The sequence below is a fragment of the Acomys russatus genome, chromosome 24 (assembly GCF_903995435.1).
Source record: "Acomys russatus chromosome 24, mAcoRus1.1, whole genome shotgun sequence".
NCBI classification, from domain to species: Eukaryota; Metazoa; Chordata; class Mammalia; order Rodentia; family Muridae; genus Acomys; species Acomys russatus.
In genome coordinates, this window is record NC_067160.1 from 16,220,900 (window position 1) to 16,242,564 (window position 21,665).

A 21,665-nucleotide genomic window follows, 5' to 3' on the forward strand; every position below is an offset into this window, starting at 1 on the left:
TTCTTCTTAAGAACGGTTAGTCAATGGTGATTGAATAATTTAGCCTAAGGGCACAGAGAGGCCCATTCACTGAAACAACAACAACCAACCAACCAAACAAACAAACAAACAAAACACTTACCCTGGTAATTCCTTGAGGCTTTCTGTTATTATCAAGGTCAGAAATAAGCTCTTTCTCCAAGAAGTTTTACTCAACTGTGAATCGATCTAAAAAACAGGCCTGAGATAGCTCTTGGGCAAAAAAGATGTTATGGAAGAGAGGCTGATGTGGGCCAGGATAACACCAGATAAAACAAAACACCTGGATTTGGCCCCGTGTCTACAAAATCCCTAGTTTTTGTTTGTACTATAGACAAGTCCTGGGCCGCTGAGCTCCCTTGGGTGTTTTTGTTTTTGTTTTTTAAACTATTGTGCAAACTAGAGGCTCCCAGTGGCGCTGTTCTTTTTACATGCCACCACAGTCCTGCAGCATGGGACATGTGTGTGAAGCTAATGTGTGCCCTGTGATTCTTAGCTATTAATTATCCAGTGACAGTGAGTTAGATAAATTGGCTGAGAATCCTTTTAAAGAAAACAGATGTTGCTACAAAGTCATCATTCCACTTTATGAAGAAAGTGCCACCAACATGTCAGATACTTTATATGTTTAAAACGGCTTTGTGTACTTAAAAAGAAGGGAAAGAAGAAATAACACAAGAAACAAAATACGTGATTTATAACTCAAAAATATAACCTTGATTGGCATTAAACCCTATAAAAGGACTGTCTATGTAATTACGTATTGTGCTCCTAGGAATCTTTTTTTTTTTTTTTTTAATTAAGACTATTATTTCTGTCTTCTCATTGGCAGCCAATCCCAATTGTCTTAGTTAAGGGGACATTTCAGCCAAGTGGATTCTCCATTTTTTTATTCCCAAATAACTTGTGAGAAATGAGTTAGTCTGGCTCCTGGTACTTTCCATGGGCTTTCTGTCTTTACTGGTTGAAATGAGTGATTACCAAAGCTTAAGTGAATTCGCATGCTTGGACGATTTATTAAGACCCAGGCTGTCAGGCCCCCTGGCTTTGATATAGGAAGTCTTGGGGATTGGACCTAAAGATTCGCCTTTCATTCTCTTTCTCTTCTTTGAGACAAGATCTCACGTAGCCCAGGCTATCCTCAAACTCACTATCTATGTAGCAGAGGATGACTCTGAACTTCTGATTCCCCTACCTCTACCCTCCGAGTGCTGACATCACAGGCATGCTCCATTGTGCCTGGTTTTCCATGGCCCTGGGGAGGGAATAGAACCTGGAGCCTTGTGCGTGCTGGGCAGGTACCCTACCTACTGAGCTATGCCCCCAGCCCCTGGATCTGCGTTTCTAACATGTGATCCCACTGCTGTTCTTGCTGCTGCTTGGGAACCAGTCTGTCTTGAATGGCCATCTCTGGGTAATACATGATTTATTTTCTGAATCCTGAAGGTGTAGCTTGTGGGTTGCTCTTCCAGGCAGATTACCCACTTGTGGACTATAACAGTTTACTGTTGCCTGGGGCCATTTCCCTTTCTTTTGTTTTGCTTGAGGAATTTTGTTTGTAGTTGGTGGCTGCATTTAGCAGGCCTTAGTCCTGTTTTATGTTCATCTGTGCATGCGCTTTCTCTCTTTTGACACATGGGTTTCTTAAAAGATTTTACTCACCTTTGAACCCTCACTGTACCTTATACCCTTACTGCAGACATTATCTCATTGTTTGCTAAATTGCAGACATTATATCATTATTTGCTAAATTGAATTTAGCTATGTTTGTATGTTTTGCATTTGCTTTAGGCCTGGTTTTCTAAACCTGAAAATTAAAGGCTATGAATACAGAATTAAATCAAGCATACAGCTCATATATTGTTAACTGAACATACCAACTTGCCTGACTTTGAGGGTTTGGGAAAGGATAGTTTCCTTAAATGAGAGCCAGAGCTTTCAAATCTAATTATTATAGTCACTTATGTTTTATTGAGACATTTATTGAGACAGATTTCTGTACCTCTTTGTGGTTACATTATGGTAATTTAATACATGTATACAGTGGGCAATAATCACCAGGGCAACGAGAATTTCCTTAAACATTAATCATTTTTATGTGCTGAAAATTTTGTCACTTTGTAATATAGCATAAATTCTTTTAACCAAAAAAAAAATATTTTAACAAATACTTATGCTATATGCTATAAAAAAACAAAACAAAATAGCAAAAACCAAATTAACTCTTCCTCCCTGTGTTGGCACTTCTTAAAGAATTTCCTCCTAACTCCTTACCCGTTGCTCTTCCTAGGCTCCAGGCACTGCCATTTCTTCTATGGTTTGTACACGTTTCTAAGAACAGATGAGACCATGTGATATCTGTCTATGCCTAGCTTATTTCACTTAGCACAGTGGCCTCCAATTCCATCTGTGTTGCTGCAAATGACAGAATTTTATTTTCTTTAGGGCTGAATGACTGTCCATTATGTGTCCACATTATCTTTTCTCCACCCCTTAGTTCACTGCTGGGCATCTAGGTTGACTCTGTGTTTTAGCTTCTCTGAATGGTGCTGCCATAAAGTAGGTTGCAAAGGTGTCTCCTTCATATAATTTCACCTCCTTTGGATAGGTGCTTACTTGATGGGATTGCTAATGGGTTGGGCTGTGGTTCCTTCATTCCTTCCTTCCTCCCTCTTCTTTCTTTATTTTTAAAGAAATATCCATACTGTGTAGGCTTTGATCCTTTAAAAACCTACTTTATTTGGGGTTCTTTAAGGCCTCTATCTCCCTTCTAACCCACCTACCCTGGAAAGGAGAGAAAGTTAACAGGGACAGGAGAAGTAGCCCTTTTTAAGACTTAGTTCTTTAGGGTAATTCCACTCTTCTTCATCAGGATCCCAGAAAACCTGTTAAACAGCAAACCAGAAATTCAGCCAAAGCAACCACAACCACAGCAACTGGAACCCCAAACTTTGAAATGTTCTCTGAGTGCTTCTCTCTAGGCACATCTCAAAGCAAAGCGACGGACAGCCAAGTGATGGGAAGCAATGCAAAAGCCAAAAGCCAAGCCTCTGGTTTTGGGCTCATATTTATCTCCTCTCAGAGCTCATACTGGAATGTTTATCAACTGGCAAAGAAAATGGCCCCACGTGAGGCAGTTCCCTTTCTAGCAGACAAACATCACTTACCCTCCACAAGTCTGTTTCCAGCGGACAAGCATCACATGTCCTCAACCAAATCTGTTTCACATCCCACACTCAAAACAAAACCATGTTTGCATCCAAACTAACTCACGTTCCCATCAACAGTGTGTCCTCACGGTTCCACAACTTTGCCAGCATTTGTTGCCTTTTGTCTCTTTGATAATAGCCATCCCCCTGCCCCCCCCCCCCCGCCATGTGCCAATTGTGTCTTCTTGTGAGACGTGTCTGTCTACTTCTTTATTCCATTTTTAAAATTTTGTTTCTTGGGTGCTCAGCTTTTTGAGTTCTTCATAGAGTCTAGGCATTAATCCTCTGTCAAACAACGAGTCTGAAAATATTTCCTCTCAAACTGTAGCGCTTTTTTTTTTTGAATCATTGACTTTAAATGTATGCTTTGCTTGCAGGTATGTCTGTGTACAACTTGTATACCTCGTGGCGTGGGAGTCCGGAAGAGTATCCTCTGGGAGCTACAGATGCTTGCGAGCCAGTGAGTGATGTGCGTGCTGGGAATCAAACCAGGATCCTCTGGAACCGTATGCCAAGTTCTTAACCGCTGAACCATCTCTCCACCGCACTGTGGCTTATCTCTTATTTCCGTTATTTCTTTTGCTATGCAGAAACTTCTTGGTTTGATATAATCCTATTTTTCTATTTTCACTTTTGTAAAGAGCCTTTGGGGCCCCTGGTTTAAAAAAAAAAAAAATTAACGTCTGACAATCAATGCCTCCAAGCGTGTCCTCTCTGTTTTCTTGTAGCAATTTCATAGCTTAAAGCTTCACATTTATGTCTCTGACTTATCTTGAGGTGAGTTTGTGTGTGTGTGTGTGTGTGTGTGTGTGTGTGTGTGTGTAAAGAATAAGGCAGTGTCCCTTTTCTGCACATTTCGTTCAGTTTGCCAGATCTCTCACCCTTGGATGTTTTAGCTTTGGGGATGTGTGGTTCTGGTGTTGCTGGGCATGTAGGGGATTGTCCCCAGATCATAGGAGGGGGGGCTTTTAAACATAGGAGGATTGTGGTATAGGTTGCTACAGTACTGGAGCTGAAAAACACACATGAGACCCTCCTCTGGTTCCTCAGGGAAAGCTTGATGCCAGCAGATACAGTCTGAAGACCATGGATTGGGAAGGAGACTGTCCCTAATTCTGCCCCGTGAGCGTTGGTGGCCCTGGGGCTAGACCTGCTGGCAGCTGCCTTCTTAGAGAGGCATGGCACCAGCAGGATCTTTTACAGTGTCCAGGACATGGCACAGGTGATGTCAGCACTCTGCATTAGTAGCTACAGCTTATGGGCTGAGAAGGAAACCTCCTACATTTGTCACCAGAGAAGTACAGGTGGTGGTAGGACTGCTAGGCTCATTCCCAGCTCCCAGTGACCAGGTATGTGTAGGGCTGTGAGGCTGTGATGGTACCCCAGGACCATGTCGTGAGTGAGGTGATGCCTTCTCCAGTGCCTCAGACGCAAGCCAGGGGAGGCTTTGGCCTGAAGCTCTGACATCAAGCCTGCAGGAGGATGAGCACACCCACGTTCTACCCACACTCCTCTTCTGACAGTGTGAGGTCATCTATCCGGGAAGTCGGGCTTGTAGTTATAATTTGCTTCATTCATTTCTTTCGGTTGTAAAATTGGTTGGAGAGCTGGATCAGCAGTTAAGAGCGTGTACTACTTTCCCAGGATCCAAATTCGGTTCCCAGATCCTACTGGTGACTCCCAACTGCCTGTAACTCCTGTAAATCCAGGGATCCCACATGTCTGGCCTCTATAGGCACTGGCACTCACTTGCACACACAACCACAGAGATATAGACACATTTAAAATTTTAAAAATTTAAGGTAGAACCAAGCTTCACTTGCAGTCTGTTTATCCACTATGGGATCTGGGGTGGTCTGTACTGTGCTTGGACTTAATGTAATTTTAAAAAATGTCTGTAGGGTCGGCTTGTGTTTTATTAGTCTGTGGTATGATGACTAATAGAAGCTAAGGAATTTAGTGGCTGTAGCACTAGCCCTATCAGAAATTTATTTCAATGAGGATCTTTTGATCCTTAAAAAGAGAGAGAAAGTGAGACTAATGCTTCCCCTGGCTCCTTCTGGGCACCCCCAGGTGACTAAAGTCTTGATGGGAGCATCAAAGAGGACAGTTCCTCAAGATGTGAGGCAGCTTTATAGGGAACCAGGCAAAAACACACTCTGCTACTGGGGTGGAAGGTCTCTAACAGCTCATCTGGGAAATTCCCATTGGCGGTAGGCAACCCACACCTGCTCTACCCACACCTGTGCTGTCCTACACCTGTGCTACCCCACACCCGAGCCGCCCCACACCTGTACTAGCTACCCCACACCTGCACTTTCCCACACCTGCTCTGTGCTGCCCCACACCTGCACTTTCCCACACCTGCTCTGTGCTACCCCACGCCTGAGCTGCCCCACACCTGCTGTGTGCTGCCCCACACCCGAGCCACCCCACACCTGTGCTAGCTACCCCACACCTGCACTTTCCCACACCTGCTCTGTGCTACCCCACCCCTGAGCTGCCCCACACCTGCTCTGTGCTGCCCCACACCTGCACTTTCCCACACCTGCTCTGTGCTGCCCCATACCTGAGCTGCCCCACACCTGTGCTAGCTACCCCACACCTGCACTTTCCCACACCTGCTCTGTGCTGCCCCACACCTGCTTTTTCCCACACCTGCTCTGTGCTGCCCCACACCTGAGCTGCCCCACACTTGAACTGCCTGCACTCCTGGGGATTTTCCAAGTCATATAAAAGGGTTTATCTGTCCTACTAACAACTGTTAGGGAAGGAATCACCATAATAGCACATGGCCAACCTTAAGCCTTTCCTTACCCATGTGTGGCATTCCGAGGACAACTTTTAGGAGTCAGTTCTCTCTAAAGTATGGGTTCCCTCCTGCCACCATGAGGGTTCCAACGCCCTCAGTCTTAGCAGAAAATCCTTACCTGCTGAACCATCTCCAACAGGTCCTAAAAGACAAGTGGTGTAAAAAAACAACCTCTGTGTGATCAAATTACTTGAAGCTAGAGACATACATTGTTTTCCCTAAGAAGCCCAAGTGAAGTCTCTATACACAAAACAACAAAGACTTCATGACATTCTTAACCTGTTCTTAGGAAAGATGTGAAAATGGTCCTAACTTAATGCTGCCAGTTTAAAAAAAAATTTTTTTTTATGTGTATGAGTGTTTGTCTGCATATGTGTCTGTGTACCGTGTATGTGCCTGGTGTCCTTGGCAGTCAAAAGAAGCTGCTGGATTTCCTGGAACTGGACTGCCAGCTGGTTGTTGCAGGGAACAAACCCGAGTCCTCTGGAAGAGCAACAAGTGCTCTTAATTTCTGAGCCACGTCTCCCCCATGACCGTTACTTTAAAACACCATAAGCAGTGGACATAACTAATTTCTTTCACTAGTGGCTGGGGTGAACTTTCATCTAAATTTAAACATGAGCTCTGTGTCTCAGCTATCAGTTTTGCTTTGTCTCCAACACATTTGCCAGCAAATGGCCATTTTTCTGACAAAGCTAAGCCCAGTTTGGACAGCAAGATGGCTCAGCAGGAAAAGTGCTGGCTATCAAGGCCGACAACTTGTGAGCCATCTCAGGAACCACATGGTGGAAGAAAAGAATGACTTCCCCAAGCTGTCCTCTGGCCTCCACGTGACTGCTGTGGCATGTGCACCACCAACGTCTGCCATGTAGTAAGTAAATAAGTTAAAAACTCAGTTAACAAGTCAGTTTTTCTACTGTCTGTTGGAGGTTGGTCTGGTCTGCCAAATTGTTTGTACCCTGCCTAGGAGCTTATTCCTGTTTGACCAATAAAAAGCCATCACACCTGGGCAGGGCAAATGGGATAGGTGTGACTAAGGTTCTCAGGCTTCTGGGAGGAGACCCAAAGGGACGAGGGAGGAGGAAGAAGGGAGACCAGCACCATGGTGAGAGAAAGGGAGAGGCACATGGCCAGTGTGGATGGAGAGTTAGCTCAGATGGAGAGGATCAGCAAGTATTTGGGATTACGGATGGGCGATAGCTCAATAGAAATTATTAGAAGCAAATGGCATTGGATTGGAACAGGTATGGGATACCTGCCCCAGTATGGGAGGTAGGTTAGGGGATTAATATCTGCCCTGCCCCAGGTGCACCAAGGCTATTTTAAAATACAATAGGTATCTGTGTTTCATTGATTGCTGGCAGGCTTGAAAATACTGTCATAATAATATCTACAGGGCTAATAATAAACATCACTAGGCCATACTTCTAAATTAACCACAACTGTCTTTGGTAAAGATGGCTGAGACTTTAGGAAGTTATGCTTCTTGCAAAGTGGATTTGTTCTGCTTCTATTGGTTTTGTTTTTTCATTTAAAACTTTGTGCCCATTGCCTGTCGAGTTGTATACAGTTCCTAAGAGCAGAAAATAAATGGTAGTGGCCCAGTACTTTAAGACAATAGCCATACTCTACAGAAAAATAGAAAATTGAACTCAACAGTGGACTCCAGGTGCCGGGTGGTGGTGGCGGCAGTGGGGTGGGGTTGGGGTGGGCACGGAACCTGCCTTTAATCCCAGCACTTGGGAGGCAGAAGCAGGCAGATCTCTGAGTTCAAGGCCAGCCTGGTCTACAGCGCAAGTTCTAGGACATTCAGCGCTATATAGAGAAACTAAACACAGAAAAACCAACCAACCAACCAACCCAAACAAAACAAAGCTAAAAATCTAAAATCCTAAAAAACAAAGAAACCATAGGCTCCAGGTGAGCCAAGCTTGAGGCCATTCCTTCCAAAGCTCTGTGTTGACCAAATGGTGCTGTGTTAGTGATTTTTCTGTCTCTGTGATTAAACACTCTGACTCAAGGCAACCTAAGTAAGAGATAACTGTTATGGCTTTCAGCTCCAGAGGGCTGAGAGTCCATCACGGCAGAGAGGACGCATGGCAATAAGTGGAGGAACAGGACGCTGAACGGTCATATCTAACAGCACAGGGGAAGACATGGTTGGACTGCAAACCCCCAAGGCCCGCCCCTACTGACATCTTCCAGCAAGGCCAGTATCTAATATAATCCTTGTTTTGTCTTTCAAAGCTTTTTCCTGCCCATGTACTTAAAAGCTGTTTATTATGAAGTAGATGTGTGTGTGTGTGTGTGTGTGTGTGTGTGTGTGTGTGTGTGTATGTGTGTGTGTGTGTGGTGTGCATGGGGAAGTCAGAGTGTAACTTTCAGCAATTGGTTCTCCCCTTCCACCATAGGTTCTACAGACCCACTTCATTGGCAGTGTAAAGGAAATGGCTCTACCCGCTGAGCCATCTTGATTAGCGGGTTACTTCTAATGACCTCCTGACAGAGCCCGGAGGAGCCAGAAGGCACGTATCCTACCACTGTATTGTACACTTGGCAGCAGTGCTCAAATAGTGAATGGCTATGGAAGCTAGAAAGCTATTTCACTTCTAAGTATTTTGAGGAGTCAAGACCCCACTCTGTAACCCAGGCCGGCCTGGAACTTTCTAGCCCGAGCTGGCTACCTCCTGATTCAATTTCCTGAGTGCTGGATTGCAGGCATGATCATCATGCACATCAAAGTATACTTAGTAGAGGAAGTTTTTTTCTTGTTTCCTCCTGAGCCACATCTTAGCGTCTTCTTAAATATTCTTGTCAATTACTAATTCATCTTCAGTTACTTTCCAGGAAAAATAAGAACAAGGTGGATTACATTCCTACAGTCATCTTTGCTGGAGGGCTTTAGCCTTCACCTACTGCTAGAAGCCAAGCAAATGGCAAAAACAGGTTCCAATTTGGAGTTAGCATAATGTCCCAAGTGAAGAGGCCTGTAGGACCATGGTGGAACGTCAGGCCCATGTATCCCAGGATAATAAAATTGTCCTAGATTTTCTACTCGTCTCACATGGGCAAGTCTGTGCTATAGAATTGGTTGCAAGATATAATATATCTTTTAATCTTGGATAGAAGTTGCCAAGATTTTTAAAAATTTATTTTTTAGCTGGGTGTGGTGGTGCATGCCTTTCATCCATCCCAGCGCTCTGGAGGCAGAGTCAGGTGGACTGCTATGATTTTGAGGCCAGCCTTGTCTACAAAGCGAGTCTAGGATAGCCGAGGCTACACAGAGAAAGCCTGTCTCTAAAAACAAAACAAAAAACAAAAACAAAAAAAAATGTATTTTTGTGTGTGTGTGTTTTGACTGCATGTATGTATATGCACTGTGTGAGTGCCTGGTGCCCACAGAGGTCAGAAGAAGGCTTTGAATGCCCTGGAACTGGAATTACAGGCAATTGTGAGATGTCATGTGAATGCTAGGAATTGAACTTAGGACCTCTGGAAAAGCCACCGAACACTAACTCTAGCCCCTAGAAATTGCTAAGATTTTTAAAAACTTTGTATTGATTCTTTGTAAATTTCACATCATGCATCCTAATCCTTTTCATCTCTTCATCCCTCCATATCTGTCCTCTGCCCTTGCAACCTTCTCTCTTAAAAGAAAAAACATCATCACCATCACTACCACCACCACCACCACCATCATCATCATCAGTCTTACCATGGAAGCTGCAGTGTGTCACGCAGTATGCCCCTTTGCCCAAATAGCTTTACTTGCAAATGTTCATTGCAATGAGTCATTGGTCTGGTTCGAGGCCTCTGGCTTCTGCTACACTTTGGTTCTGCGGGACCTTCATGTACTCCAGGAGTTCAGATGGTGTAGATGTTAGACTGGGCCAATTCAAAGGCCTAGATCTCGGCCTGGTTGGTAGCTGAGTTGGCCAGCCTACCAGCTCTCCCATTCACATGACATTGGGGCCAGCTCTCCTGGTGACAATGGGGAGTGCAGGGTATGGCTTAGTGGGGGACATCTCTTGTGCATTCAACACTACCTCATGGCCAATGAGGGGCCTCAGGTGGCAGGGCAGGCTATTCATAAAAGGCTGTTCCTCATTACCCTGGGTCTCCAGTTCCACCTCTTCACTGTGGACACGCCCTCCTGCTTCTCTTTCTCTTCCATCTCTTCACCACTTACTTGTTCATCTAAGTGGTGCCTGGGCCTCTGTGTGTCTTCTGCCCGGCCCACAGTTCAAGGCAGCCGGCTGGAGTCCAGTTACTAAGATTTCAAAATAAGAAAAGTCAATAACAGGCCCATCTCCTGGCCCCTTGATTGGTTCCTCTTTATCTTCAGTTGTTTGCCACCAGGCTGGGTTAACCTTTCTGTGCTCTGCCTCTGCAATAATTTTTAGTCAAGGCAACACTCATCCCTTTGGATTGGCCAGCCAAATGGTTGCCTCCCATTAATGATTGTTACCCTATCTGAGGGACCCATCCCTTAGGCCAAAACAGATCTGTAACTACCTGGATCAGCGGAATATAGCCAGTCATCAATTCTTCATGACTTAGGACTCAATAATGACAAGAAGGGCACTGAAATTGGTTAAGGATTGAACATAGGCGTAAACCCTCTACATAGATGGGTTTGATGAGGTATAACAGCAATCCTGGGAGACAGAGCCAGGCTGATCTTGAGCTGAGTTATGTGGTGAAAGCCCATACTAAAAACCTAAGTGTTGGGGAGCTTGCCTGCCATGGACAAAGCTCTGGGTTCAAATTACAGCTAGGAGGAAAACAAGCCCTTAAATAGCAGTCTTTAGTTACCACTCAGGAAAAGCCTTCAGATCATCTGCTAATGATGACCAGCGTTTGAAACTGATGCTTCAAGCATGGAGATAAGTATAAAAAGCCAGCTTGGCCAATGATATCCGAAGTTCAAAAACTCTCCTACCACTCCCATAAAAGTGTCCTGTCTAAAGGCAAGAAGCCACACAGCCAAAAACGTGACTTCCCTTTCCCTCTTATGAATCACCTTGCCGCTATCAACTGATCTCAGGAGCATGCTTGACTTTAAGCGTGATCTCTTTGTCTGTTGGTATGTGATAAAGTTTTCCTGTTTTGAAAAAAAAAAATCTATTGCCATAGCATTGGCTCCCAAACACACTGGGCAGCTGGCCCCTGCTCAAAAGTTTTCCACTCCCTCTGCTGTGTGATGTTCATGTCCTAAACCTGCTGATGTGCAGACCCTCCATCACTAACTGAAAATGTAACTCCTCCTTTTACGTCTGGCTCTTTGTGGGGCTGGGTACAAGGGCCCCTTTTTCAGGTACATTGGCTGCACTCCGCCATTACTAAGCTTTCCGGAAACTGCTGCTGTGGTTTGAATGAGAATGGCTCCCATAGGCTCATACATTTGAGTACTCAGTCCCCAATAGGTGGAACTCTTTGAGAAAGAGGAGGAGATGTGGCCCTGTTGGAGGAGGTGTGTCACCAGGAGTAGGCTTTGAGCTTTCAAAAGGTTTTTCTCTGCCTCCTACTTGCAGATTAAGATGTAAGCTCTGAGCGCCTGCTCGAGTCCCAAGCCTGCTTGCCTGCAGCTGTGGTCCCTGTCATGACGGCCATGGACTCTAACCCTCAGAAACTGTAAGACCCAAATAAAATTGTTCATCTATAAGTTGCCTTGGCTATAGTGTCTTTTCACAGGAGTAGAAAAGTAACTAAGACAGATGCCTGAACTTTTCATTTTTCTCCGCCCTCCCTTGTGAAATCTTGACAAAGAGCAACAGGCCTTGAGGGGGCATGCAACATGCACAGCAGCTGTAAGCATTAACACAACTGGAAGTGCCACTAAATTCTGCCATCAGTTCTATGAGGCACATTGGTTATCCTAAGGTGTCTTTATCTTCTGATGCTTGTAACTATGAAAACAAATCTTTGTTAGTTTGTTTGCTTTTTTAAGAGACTTCTGAAACCAGATACCAGAGATCTGGGGTCTTCACATTACACTGTTGACACTGTACGGCACTTTTGAGTATTTTTCGCTCACAGGATTTAGTTTTGAAGCACTCCAGAAAAATCACCGAGTCTGAATGTCTGCAGTAAAGCCCTATGTCTGCTCCACACTCACTGTTTGTTTGAAAAATAAATTCAGAAATTTTGGGGTAAGTGGAAAGTTTTGCTTCCCGGGGATCTATGTCTGAGAAGGTGCTGATATTTCACCCCAGCTCGCTTGATCAAGGACCCCACTTCACCCCTTTTCTGTATCTGCCTGTATAGGTCGGAATCCTGTTGGGGTCTATGTTACAGTGAGCCAGATCAAACAGTGGGTCTGCTTTTGAGGAAGAGACACATTACGTAAAGTTTTTACGCCAGAGATGGACATGGATTGACGTGCATCTGTTTGATTCCGATTGTCTGTTTCCCTTTCCCCACCTGTGGATCTGCCTCTGCAGGATGGCACGGCAACCCACAGGTCCTAGCTGAGGGCTCTGCAGGACACATACAGACTTGCTCTTGGTGAGTCTGAGCTGTGATCCAGGACGTGCTTTCTTTATGCACCTCTCACCCATTTAGTGACCTTGTATCTCAAGCCCAGGCTCAGCAGGGATTGTTTCTGCACCACTTTTCCTGCCAGCTGTATGGAGTCATGTTAAGAGACGGTGTGGGCTCCATCGAGGATGAAAGTGGAAAAGTCGCCAAATGCAACTTCAATAAGAAATATAAATGGGGAAATGCTTATGGTTTCCACTTACATCTCCATTAAAAGTTTAGTCAAACAAAAGGCTGTGCATGTAGATTTAGGTAATCCACCCCACTCCCACCCCCCATTTTCTGAGACAGGATCTTGTGTAGTCTAGGCTAACTTCTGATAAGCTCACTGTGTAACTGAGGATGACATTGAGCCCCGAATCCTCCAGCCCCTAGTTACTGAACACTGGGGTGTGCACTGTAGCTCCCCACCTTTTGAGGTGATAGACACTGAACCCTGAACCTAGTGCACTCTGGACAAATACTCTACCAAATTAGCTACAGACCCTAGGTTTTTTTGTTTTTTATTTCTGTATAATTTTTAACCAGTTAAAAAAATCCATCCAGGCTGGTATTATCTCAGGCCATAATCCCCTATCACATCTATAATCTTCCTTCCTATTGCTATGTGAATATTTTCATTGATGTCATAAGCTCATAAAAACACCAGTGAATACTATATAAATAAAAGATGACTTGAGGTAGACCTATCTATTTGTCTCCCATCTGTAAAACTTATTCCACGGGACACAAATATCTATTAAGAATGCAAAGAACAGATTTATCTGGGCATGGTGGCACATGACTGTAAAATAGATACTCAGGCAGAGGATGAAGGTTCAAGGCTGGGAGTGGGGAATACAGGTCAGTGGTAGGACACTTCCTTAATTGAACGGGTGCTAGGTTCAATGCCCAGTACTGAGAATAAAAACAAAATACAGTTTTAAATAATTATAGTTTAGAAGACAGTTGAGTTCCATACAATAGGGGCATAAGAATAAAATTCACAGAAATAAGCACTCCCAGTATCTGCTGTAGAGTTTTCGGATGCTGTCTCCAAACACTTTGACAGTGAGGACGCATTTCCCAATCTTCAGCATACATGAGCAGGTAGGCTTGGAAGATTGGGTGAAACAGAGCTGAAGGCCAGATGCTTTCCATGTGCGTGTTAGATAGTACTGGCCGTGTTATGACTAGTGCCCGCAGGGCTTAATGTTATACTCAGGGACTTCTCATTGGACGTTATATGAATTTAGTGTACTGTCTACGTCAGAAGTGTGACAAGTAAATAGCTTTACTATGACCAAACTTACAGTTCATAGTTTACAGTCTCCATCTTCATAGGGCCAATCGACTTTCTGGAAGGCGAAAGCCGTAGATTTTCCATGTTGTTTCAAACTGAGAATTAGATATGACTTCCCTGTTTCAATTTTTGTATTATATAGAAAACCAGCCCACACTTTAGGATATTATATGCTGTGCAAAAACTACTGAAGTTCACATGTGTGGACCAAATTATGGGTTAAATATCAATCATCCCATTGAGAGTTGTTTTTAGAGAATTGGTTAGGACCAGGCAGAGACCTGTACAGTCCAAGAAGAATTAAAATGTCACTGTAGCAGGGAAACAGCCAGCGAAATAGTGGTCAAGAAAGTTGTAACAGTCTGAAGCTGCTGGATTGTACCTTGGTTGAGCTAATATCACTTACTTATGACAGTCAGGCACACTATGCAAATTATTGCCCAGCGTCCTTCAATTAAATTGAAATACTTCTGTATCTAGCAACACCAGATAATTAAAAAACAACAGATATCAAGATCTTTATGCAAAAATGTAGAAGCTTGCTAATACCAGAGAAAAATGAATCAGATTATGACTACAGTAGCCTATCACTGTGGCATATTAATATAAATACAGCTCACCGTAAATATTCAACTACCTAGATTTTTTCCATTATTTTTCTCACACTTTATCCCTACTTTATCACACTATGGTAGCACACATTTCTGTTTTGGGAGGGGCTGTCGCAATAGGGTATGGTCTTGCTTGGTGGCTGAGGATGGCCTCACACTCACAGCATAACCCATAACCCATACTGGCCTATAATTCCCACTGCTTCATCCTCCTCCTTACTGGCCTCAAGGTGTATGGCATCCACATTTCAAAGAGCCCCAGGTCTCATTCTGTTAAAAGCCCTCCCTCTAATCATGCAGGCAAGAGGAATGTGGTGGTAGTTGGTTGGGGCCAGTAGTGAACTGTACTTGTTCACCAGACATCAGCGTTTATATCTGATGCCTCACCATAGCTCTGTCTCAAACAAAAGCCTCGTCACCTGACCCTGTTGTGTAAAGCGGTAGGCTGAAGTACGGAAACATGTTTTGCGACTCTAGACAGAGGCCCACATAAGCAAGTGTCATCCAACACAAAAAAGAAGTGTTTAAAAGAGAGGGGATATCACAGCGCTCTATCACTTTCTCCCAGCAGAACTGAAATGACCCCAAATACACGGCTTTAAATAGATGACTCCAAAGCCTACAGTATTAGCATAGAACACAGCACATACACACGTTGTGGTAAAAACCCGCCTTTTTATGGATGTTATCCAAATAAGCTTTTACTGGAAGCAGCCTCAGCAAGTCTTGTTTGACTGAATTAAGTCAAATAAATTTTAAAAATGCATTTTAGCTCTAGTAAATCTAAAAACAATTGAAATTGATGTTAGTTACACTTGTATTTTCTTTGGCAAATTTACGAGATCCATTAAAAACAAGTGCCCACCTATGGGGCTATCTTCCCAATGTTCTCTGGAGAAATGCAGAAAACTATATTGTTAAATTTAGAAACACAAAATTTCAAATTACCTACTTTATATATTATTCAATTTCTCTGTTTCTAAATTCTTGGCCCAAGTGGTTCATTTATTTGAGTGTACACTTAACAATGTCACCACTTTTGAATTTAATATATTCTCTATTTCCATTCTGCCCAAACCAGTTTCTTTAAAAAAAAAAAAAAATATATATATATATATCTTAGTGTCATGAGACAATCATTAACATATCCTTTTCAGTTTTTATATAATTGTGTACTTAAGTCTTAAATAAAACCTTGATGAAAGTTGGCTGACTAAACTCGCATTTTGGTCTTGGCAAACTCCGATTCTGAAATAACATGTAGTTCACATTTAGTAATAATTTACTTCTAAGCTTTTCATTTTAATTCCACTAAAGTTTCTGCTATAAGCGGTATTTTTAGTTTGTGCCTAAGTGACATATATTATTTTTGCATACTGATATTCCAAAATAAGTTCTAATGTCCTTAAATGGTACTCTGGTTGCAGACTTATAAAACTTGTAATATTTCAAATTTCTACAGATTGTATACGTGAATGCATTCCTACATTATATTAGCTTATTTTTTCAATATATGCATGGAATGCCTTCCTATATTTGGATATTATTATTACCATGGCTTTGTGACCTCTCCTTCAATAATGACATTAATTCTTTTTCTAAAGTAATTGAAAGAGCTTCAGTGATACAACACATGGCCAAAAAATTAATCATGTATCAAATTAGGTTAAAGGCTGCTTTTGAATTTTGCAGGCTTAATTAAATATAATCCTAAGAAAGTTAATTTTGTCTTCACATGACTTTGTTCTGTTTTTAAAGTTATATATACCTTATTTTGGTAAATTCCTCTTATTTAATCTAGTTTTTAATTACAAAGTTCTGGAACTACCACCTTCACAATCCCTGTTTAATTTTCAATCTCATACATTTTGGTTGCTCCCCCACCCCCCATGAAAAGGTTTATTTTCTTCTCATCTCTTTGAATGTTAAGGGCATAGCTTGTCAGTAATCACAGCTGTGTTTAAAAAAAAGAAAAGAAAGTGGCAATTCTGATACTTTGGTTAAAAAAAAAAAAAAAAAAAAAAAAAAAAAGAATTCAAGCTCCTCTTCTCACAGGACATAACCACTTCGAATTTCCTGAGCCCAAAGTCCCCATCACTTGCAAGGAACCTTGAGTCTGAACTAGATCCCAGGCCACGGCTCAGGAATGGTGGAAAACTTCATGCAACTTTTCTGCTTATCCGTATAAAGTGTGCTGGGTCTAGATCAAGATAACACTCCTAATTAATTCTATCGGACTTAGATTACGAGTGCACATTTAGGTGTGTACTGCCTGCACTGCCTAGCAACTCTATTACAGTTGCTTGCACAGCAGCCACACCCTTGACATTTAGCTCACTCATCTGAAGTTAAGGACCAGGATGGCTGGCATTCAAGTTTATTAAATAGTTCAAATTTTCTAAAGAGGGCAAGTAGCTACATACATTTGCTGTCTTGTCTCACATTACACAATTAAACTATTTCTTGCGTTATAAAAAGTTATTCTCATTTCAATTATGTTGCTGTTTGTGTTTTAGTTACCTAACTTTCAAGAACCACTCAATAGCTTTTTGAAAAAAAAAAATCTCCCTTTAGTTTGATTTTGGTAGGCGGTGAAATATTATAAATACATGTATCATGAAAAGACCATTCACCACATTTTGGCTTTGACTTAGCTTACAACAGTAACAAAATTTAAATCCCATTTTGAGATTTTGCTGATTCTAAAGGAAAGTGTTTAATTGCTTGTTAAGTTTTGGGTTTGAAAATACAAATATTACAATACAAATGAGTTGAGACATTTGGAAAAAGAAGACTTCAAACTTTAAAAAGTTAAGAGAAAGATGAGATACCTAGATCCTTAAAAATCGTGTTTCTACATTTCTAGGCTATGAGCAAGCATCTCTGGCTTGTCCCTGAGAGAAATCTGTCTGGCGGGATGATTTCAAAAGAAAATCCAAGCTGCAAGAAGAATTAAAACTTCCTGGCCCACCTAGATTCTCTGTTAGGTGGTCTGTGTGAAACCAGACTTGTTAAGATCAACAAACAAACAGTGTATGGCCAGGCTGGAACTCTGCAAGAGTTGACAGTTTCCTTTTTGGTGTTGTTCTGACAGAGACCAATTCACATGAGAGCTGCCAATTTCTCCATTTAACTTAAAAAAAAAAAAAAAAAAAAAACAAAAAAACAAAACAACTCACCAGAGAGAAGGCCCTGAGAAAATTTAGCTCCCCGGAGTATCAAAAACTGGAAGACAGCAGGGAATTTGCTTCATCCTTTGCACAGCAGGTATCAAACTTATAAAGCAAACAATAAGTGCATCAAGTCCTGGACAGAAACCTAAACCGGGACTGGCAAATCTTGCCCTAGCCTCTTTACCAAAAAACTGGCTACCCTGCGCCTGCTCATGCTTCCAGGACACACTTGCCCAAAACTTGAGAAACCAAAGAGGCCTGTGATACAGGCAGCACACAGGAACCATCAGAGCCCTGCTGAAACCTGACCTCTCAGCGAGGACTCCAGAAAGAAAAGATCAGAGGAGACCAGCTCTGCGGGGGTCTTCCCAAGGAGACCCTGGAACGAACGCATTTATTTTCACCCTGCAACAGCTTTACAGAAACGTACCATGCTGTAGCTCTGCGTGGAGCTGAGAAACAACAGAAACATTTATTAATGTTATAATTATAATTACTCTTTAACAAAGCTATTATTAAATAACCTGTACAAAGTCCGAAACAGGCCTAGCGAAAACTCAAGCCCTGTTTTAAATCTCCCAAGGTCGGTCCGTCTTCCTCCAGCAGCGACTCCTATAACCAAGGTCAGCCCAGGGTAGAATCCCCGACTCTAGCTATCCCAGACAGGCGGTGGCTCTCAGGACTTTGGAACCGTCCTAGAGGAACTCGGGTTCTTAACCACAACCCAGTTCCCAGCCCTGCCTGCCCTGTCCTCCGCTCTAGGACCGGGCAGCAGGGCTTCGCTTCGGGAGGAAGACAATAAAAAGTTCGCTTTTAAAGTTTTTTCTCCATTGCCTCGATGACAAGTTCCCGGGCCTGGCAGTGAAGGTGCTGGGAAGGGTGTCTTGGGCAGGAGTGGCCGCGTAAGTGTCCCGGTGCGCTCATAGGTCCCGCGGGTTCTCCCGCTTCACCCCGGCCTCAGCGACTTTGAGCTTCTTATTTTGGTGGGTCTTCACGTGCTTAGCAAGGTGGTCGCTGCGCATGAAGCGTTTGCCGCACTCGGGACAGGCGAAGCGCTTCTCTCCCGTGTGAGTCCGCAGGTGCCGCTGCAGCTCGTCCGAGCGCGTGAAGCTCTTGCCGCAGAAAAGCCAGTTGCACACGAAGGGCCGCTCGCCCGTGTGCCAGCGCAGATGCGCCTTCAGGTGCGACGTCTTGCCGTATACCTTGCCACAACCCGGCACGTGGCACACGTGTTGCTTCTTTTTGCCCGGCTCTGCCTCGGGGGCACCGCCAGCCGCCTGGCAGTTGGGGCAGCGGCAGCGGCGGCACCTCCTGGCCGTGGCCGCCAGGGGGGCCTTGGTCTGCAACAGCGCGGCGATCTGGCTCTGGTACTGTGCAAAGTCCGACGGGCCCAACACAAGGCCCCGTTGCAGGGCAGCGGCAGCCGCTGCAGCAGCGGCAGCTGAAGCAGGGAAGCGAGGAGCGTGGGGGGGCCCGGCACAGGCGCTAGAGAGGCTGGTCCCTGGAACCCCAGAGCCCCCCGGCCCCGCGCCGGACTGTGGGATACTCCACCAGGGGAGGTCATCTGGGGCCGGGGCAGGAGACAACTGGCGGCAGGTGGGCGGTGGAGGCGGAGGTGGCGGCGGGGGCAGCAGGTTGGAGTAGCCCGGGGGCAACGCGGCCTGAGCAGCGTAGGGCACGTAGGCGGGCGCGCAGCTGGCAGGCAGAGCGGCCATGCTCGAGGGCAGCATCTTGACCGGCGAGAACTCGTAAGGGTACGACGGATCCGCGGGGGGCGTGAGCGGGAGCTCGTGAGCGGCCCCGAAGGACGGCTGCAGGTGTGTTTTCTGTGGCGTCAGCCCCAGACTGGGGTGCGGGGGCGGCAGAGCACCTGGCGAGTGCGCAGGCATGTCGGCGGTCCACGGGTGGAAAAGCCTGGAGGGTGAGCCCAGAGCTGGGTCGTAGGGCACCTGAAGAAAGTCGGGTGCCGCTGCCGCGCCGGGCTGGCCGATCCGGCTACAGGTGGCGGCCAGCAGAGCCAGAGGCGAGTGCTTGCCCAGGTCCGGGGAGGCGCTGGGGGTGCGGTCCTGCATGGGCGGCGGCGAGGGAGGGCGGAAGAGACAAAAGGTTAGCGTTCCAAGCGCGGACTCTGGGCTGGCCCGCCACCCCCACTATTATACCCCCGCCCCTCTTCCGCCGGGCCGCCCCTCCCTCAGACTTCATCGCACTCCAAGAGTGCACCCAGCGGTCCCGGGAAACTTTCAGCTCCCTTGCTACCTGAACCCCCGGTGCGCGGTCGGCTCCCTCTAAACTACTTGGTTCAAAGAGATGCCATCCAGCCTTTAAGAGAGGCGCAGAGGAGGAGGCAGAGGAACTGGACCGGTCAGGAAGAGCCTGGAAACACCCACAGCAGGGCTGTGGGGCGGTCTGCGCTAGCATTTTATAAGCTATTTTTCTTGTAGCCACCGCGTTCCTCCTTGGCCCGACCTAGGCGGAAGCCAGCAGGAGCGCCTACCAAGAGGAACTCAGTTTTCTGCTACTCTGACATCCACATACCCCCAAATCCGTGCAGCCCTCCCCAAAGGCCACACAACACACATCAGGTTAGGTGTAAAATTGGCGTGGGTGCGCCTAGGTCTGACTCCAATCGCACCCTTAAGCGGGAGCGTCCTTTTGAGATTTAAGATGCTCAGAGTACCCTCACAGAACGCCCCCCCCCCCCACCGACTACACGATTTCCACCTGCTCCCGCCCTGACCTGGAGGAAGGCCTGCAGAGAGTCGTTCCGGAGGACGGCCACTGCGGCCATGGCTACTGCTTGAAGGCCGCTCGCTGTGGAGCGGGACGCGGCCACCGAGGCATGGACACCCGAAGGCGAGGACGAACTGCCGCCCAGCGTGCCTCTGAGTCCTCCCCGCCCGCGCCCCGTTTGCTCGCCCCGCGCGCGGTCTGAGCGCTTCAGAATCACCTCCAAGAATTTGATAAGGGCTTTGCTGGGCCGCCAGCCAGTCAGAGGAAAGATTTATGGCTTTGAAGTTTGCCGCTACCCAATCATCAAAGAATAGCGGCTCTTTCAGAAGCGAAAGCAAATCCTTTGAATCCACAAAGCTCCTATGGTGTGTTTGTTGGTCTGGATAAAAGAACTGATTATTAGGGGGGATGGGAAGGGAGGAGATAAAGGCGGGACAATTAATGAAGTAATCACTATGTGGGAAATGTATATACACAAATAATTGGATTTTCCTGATCAAAGAGGGCCTTGCCGCCTGGAGACTCGCGCTTGGGTTGCTCGGGACACTCGATCCCCCACCCCCACTTGCAATTAAAGATTTGCACCAAGGCAGCGCGCAAAGTGACAAAGTGTCTTTGTTATCTCTAGGAAAAAATCTGCCTTCAGCTTTCAGGCGCTGTACTTTGAGACTAGGATGAGGGTAACTTTCCGGTACTTAACTCCTCATCTTCACATCGCGGGCTAGAGCTAGCTCCTGGGGCGTGGCTACTCCTACTCCCTGCCCGCCCACGGAGGTGCAAGCAGCGTTGTGACCCTGGGCTGGACTGGGCGGCCTCCCAGGGCGGCAGTGGGTAGCGCACACGCTCCAGACCCGCCCGCTTGATAAGCCTCAAGTCCTCTTGAGACTCCCACTGGTGACCTGGAAGTTTTTCTCGGGCTACAACTTTTGTAGAGTGAATCTAAGAAAAACCCGCACTGCGCTTTACTGCCTTCTCCCACAACCGAGGTTGGCAGGACACCAGAACAACCCGGAACATGGGGTGGTGGGCGCTGAGTGTGTGTGTGTGTGTGTGTGTGTGTGTGTGTGTGTGTGTGTGTGTGTGTGTGTGTGTGTGTACTGTACTTTCCAGCAAGCAGTTTTGTGTGTTGAGCAGGACCGGATAAGCGTCCCACTGGTTAGGCTCCATCGAGACTCCCCAGCGATGATTGCAACCTCTCTTAGTATCATCAAGCAAGCTTGAGATGTTACAAGCTGGATAGGCTTGTGAGCCTCTCTCTACAGTCCTTCCCCGACTCCCACCCACACTTCA

The 21,665-nt window shown here is 45.5% G+C and overlaps 1 protein-coding gene across 1 annotated transcript; it reads right to left on the minus strand.

Annotated features, from left to right (window-relative positions):
- Positions 1-18,565: 18,565 nt before the first annotated feature.
- On the minus strand, positions 18,566-20,499 carry Sp5 (Sp5 transcription factor). Its single transcript, XM_051166840.1, has 2 exons — positions 20,383-20,499; positions 18,566-19,711 (listed from the first exon to the last, which is right to left on the minus strand). The coding sequence occupies exons 1-2, from the start codon at positions 20,431-20,433 to the stop codon at positions 18,566-18,568; spliced, it is 1,197 nt and encodes a 398-aa protein (XP_051022797.1). The 5' UTR covers positions 20,434-20,499.
- Between the last annotated feature and the right edge of the window lie 1,166 nt (positions 20,500-21,665).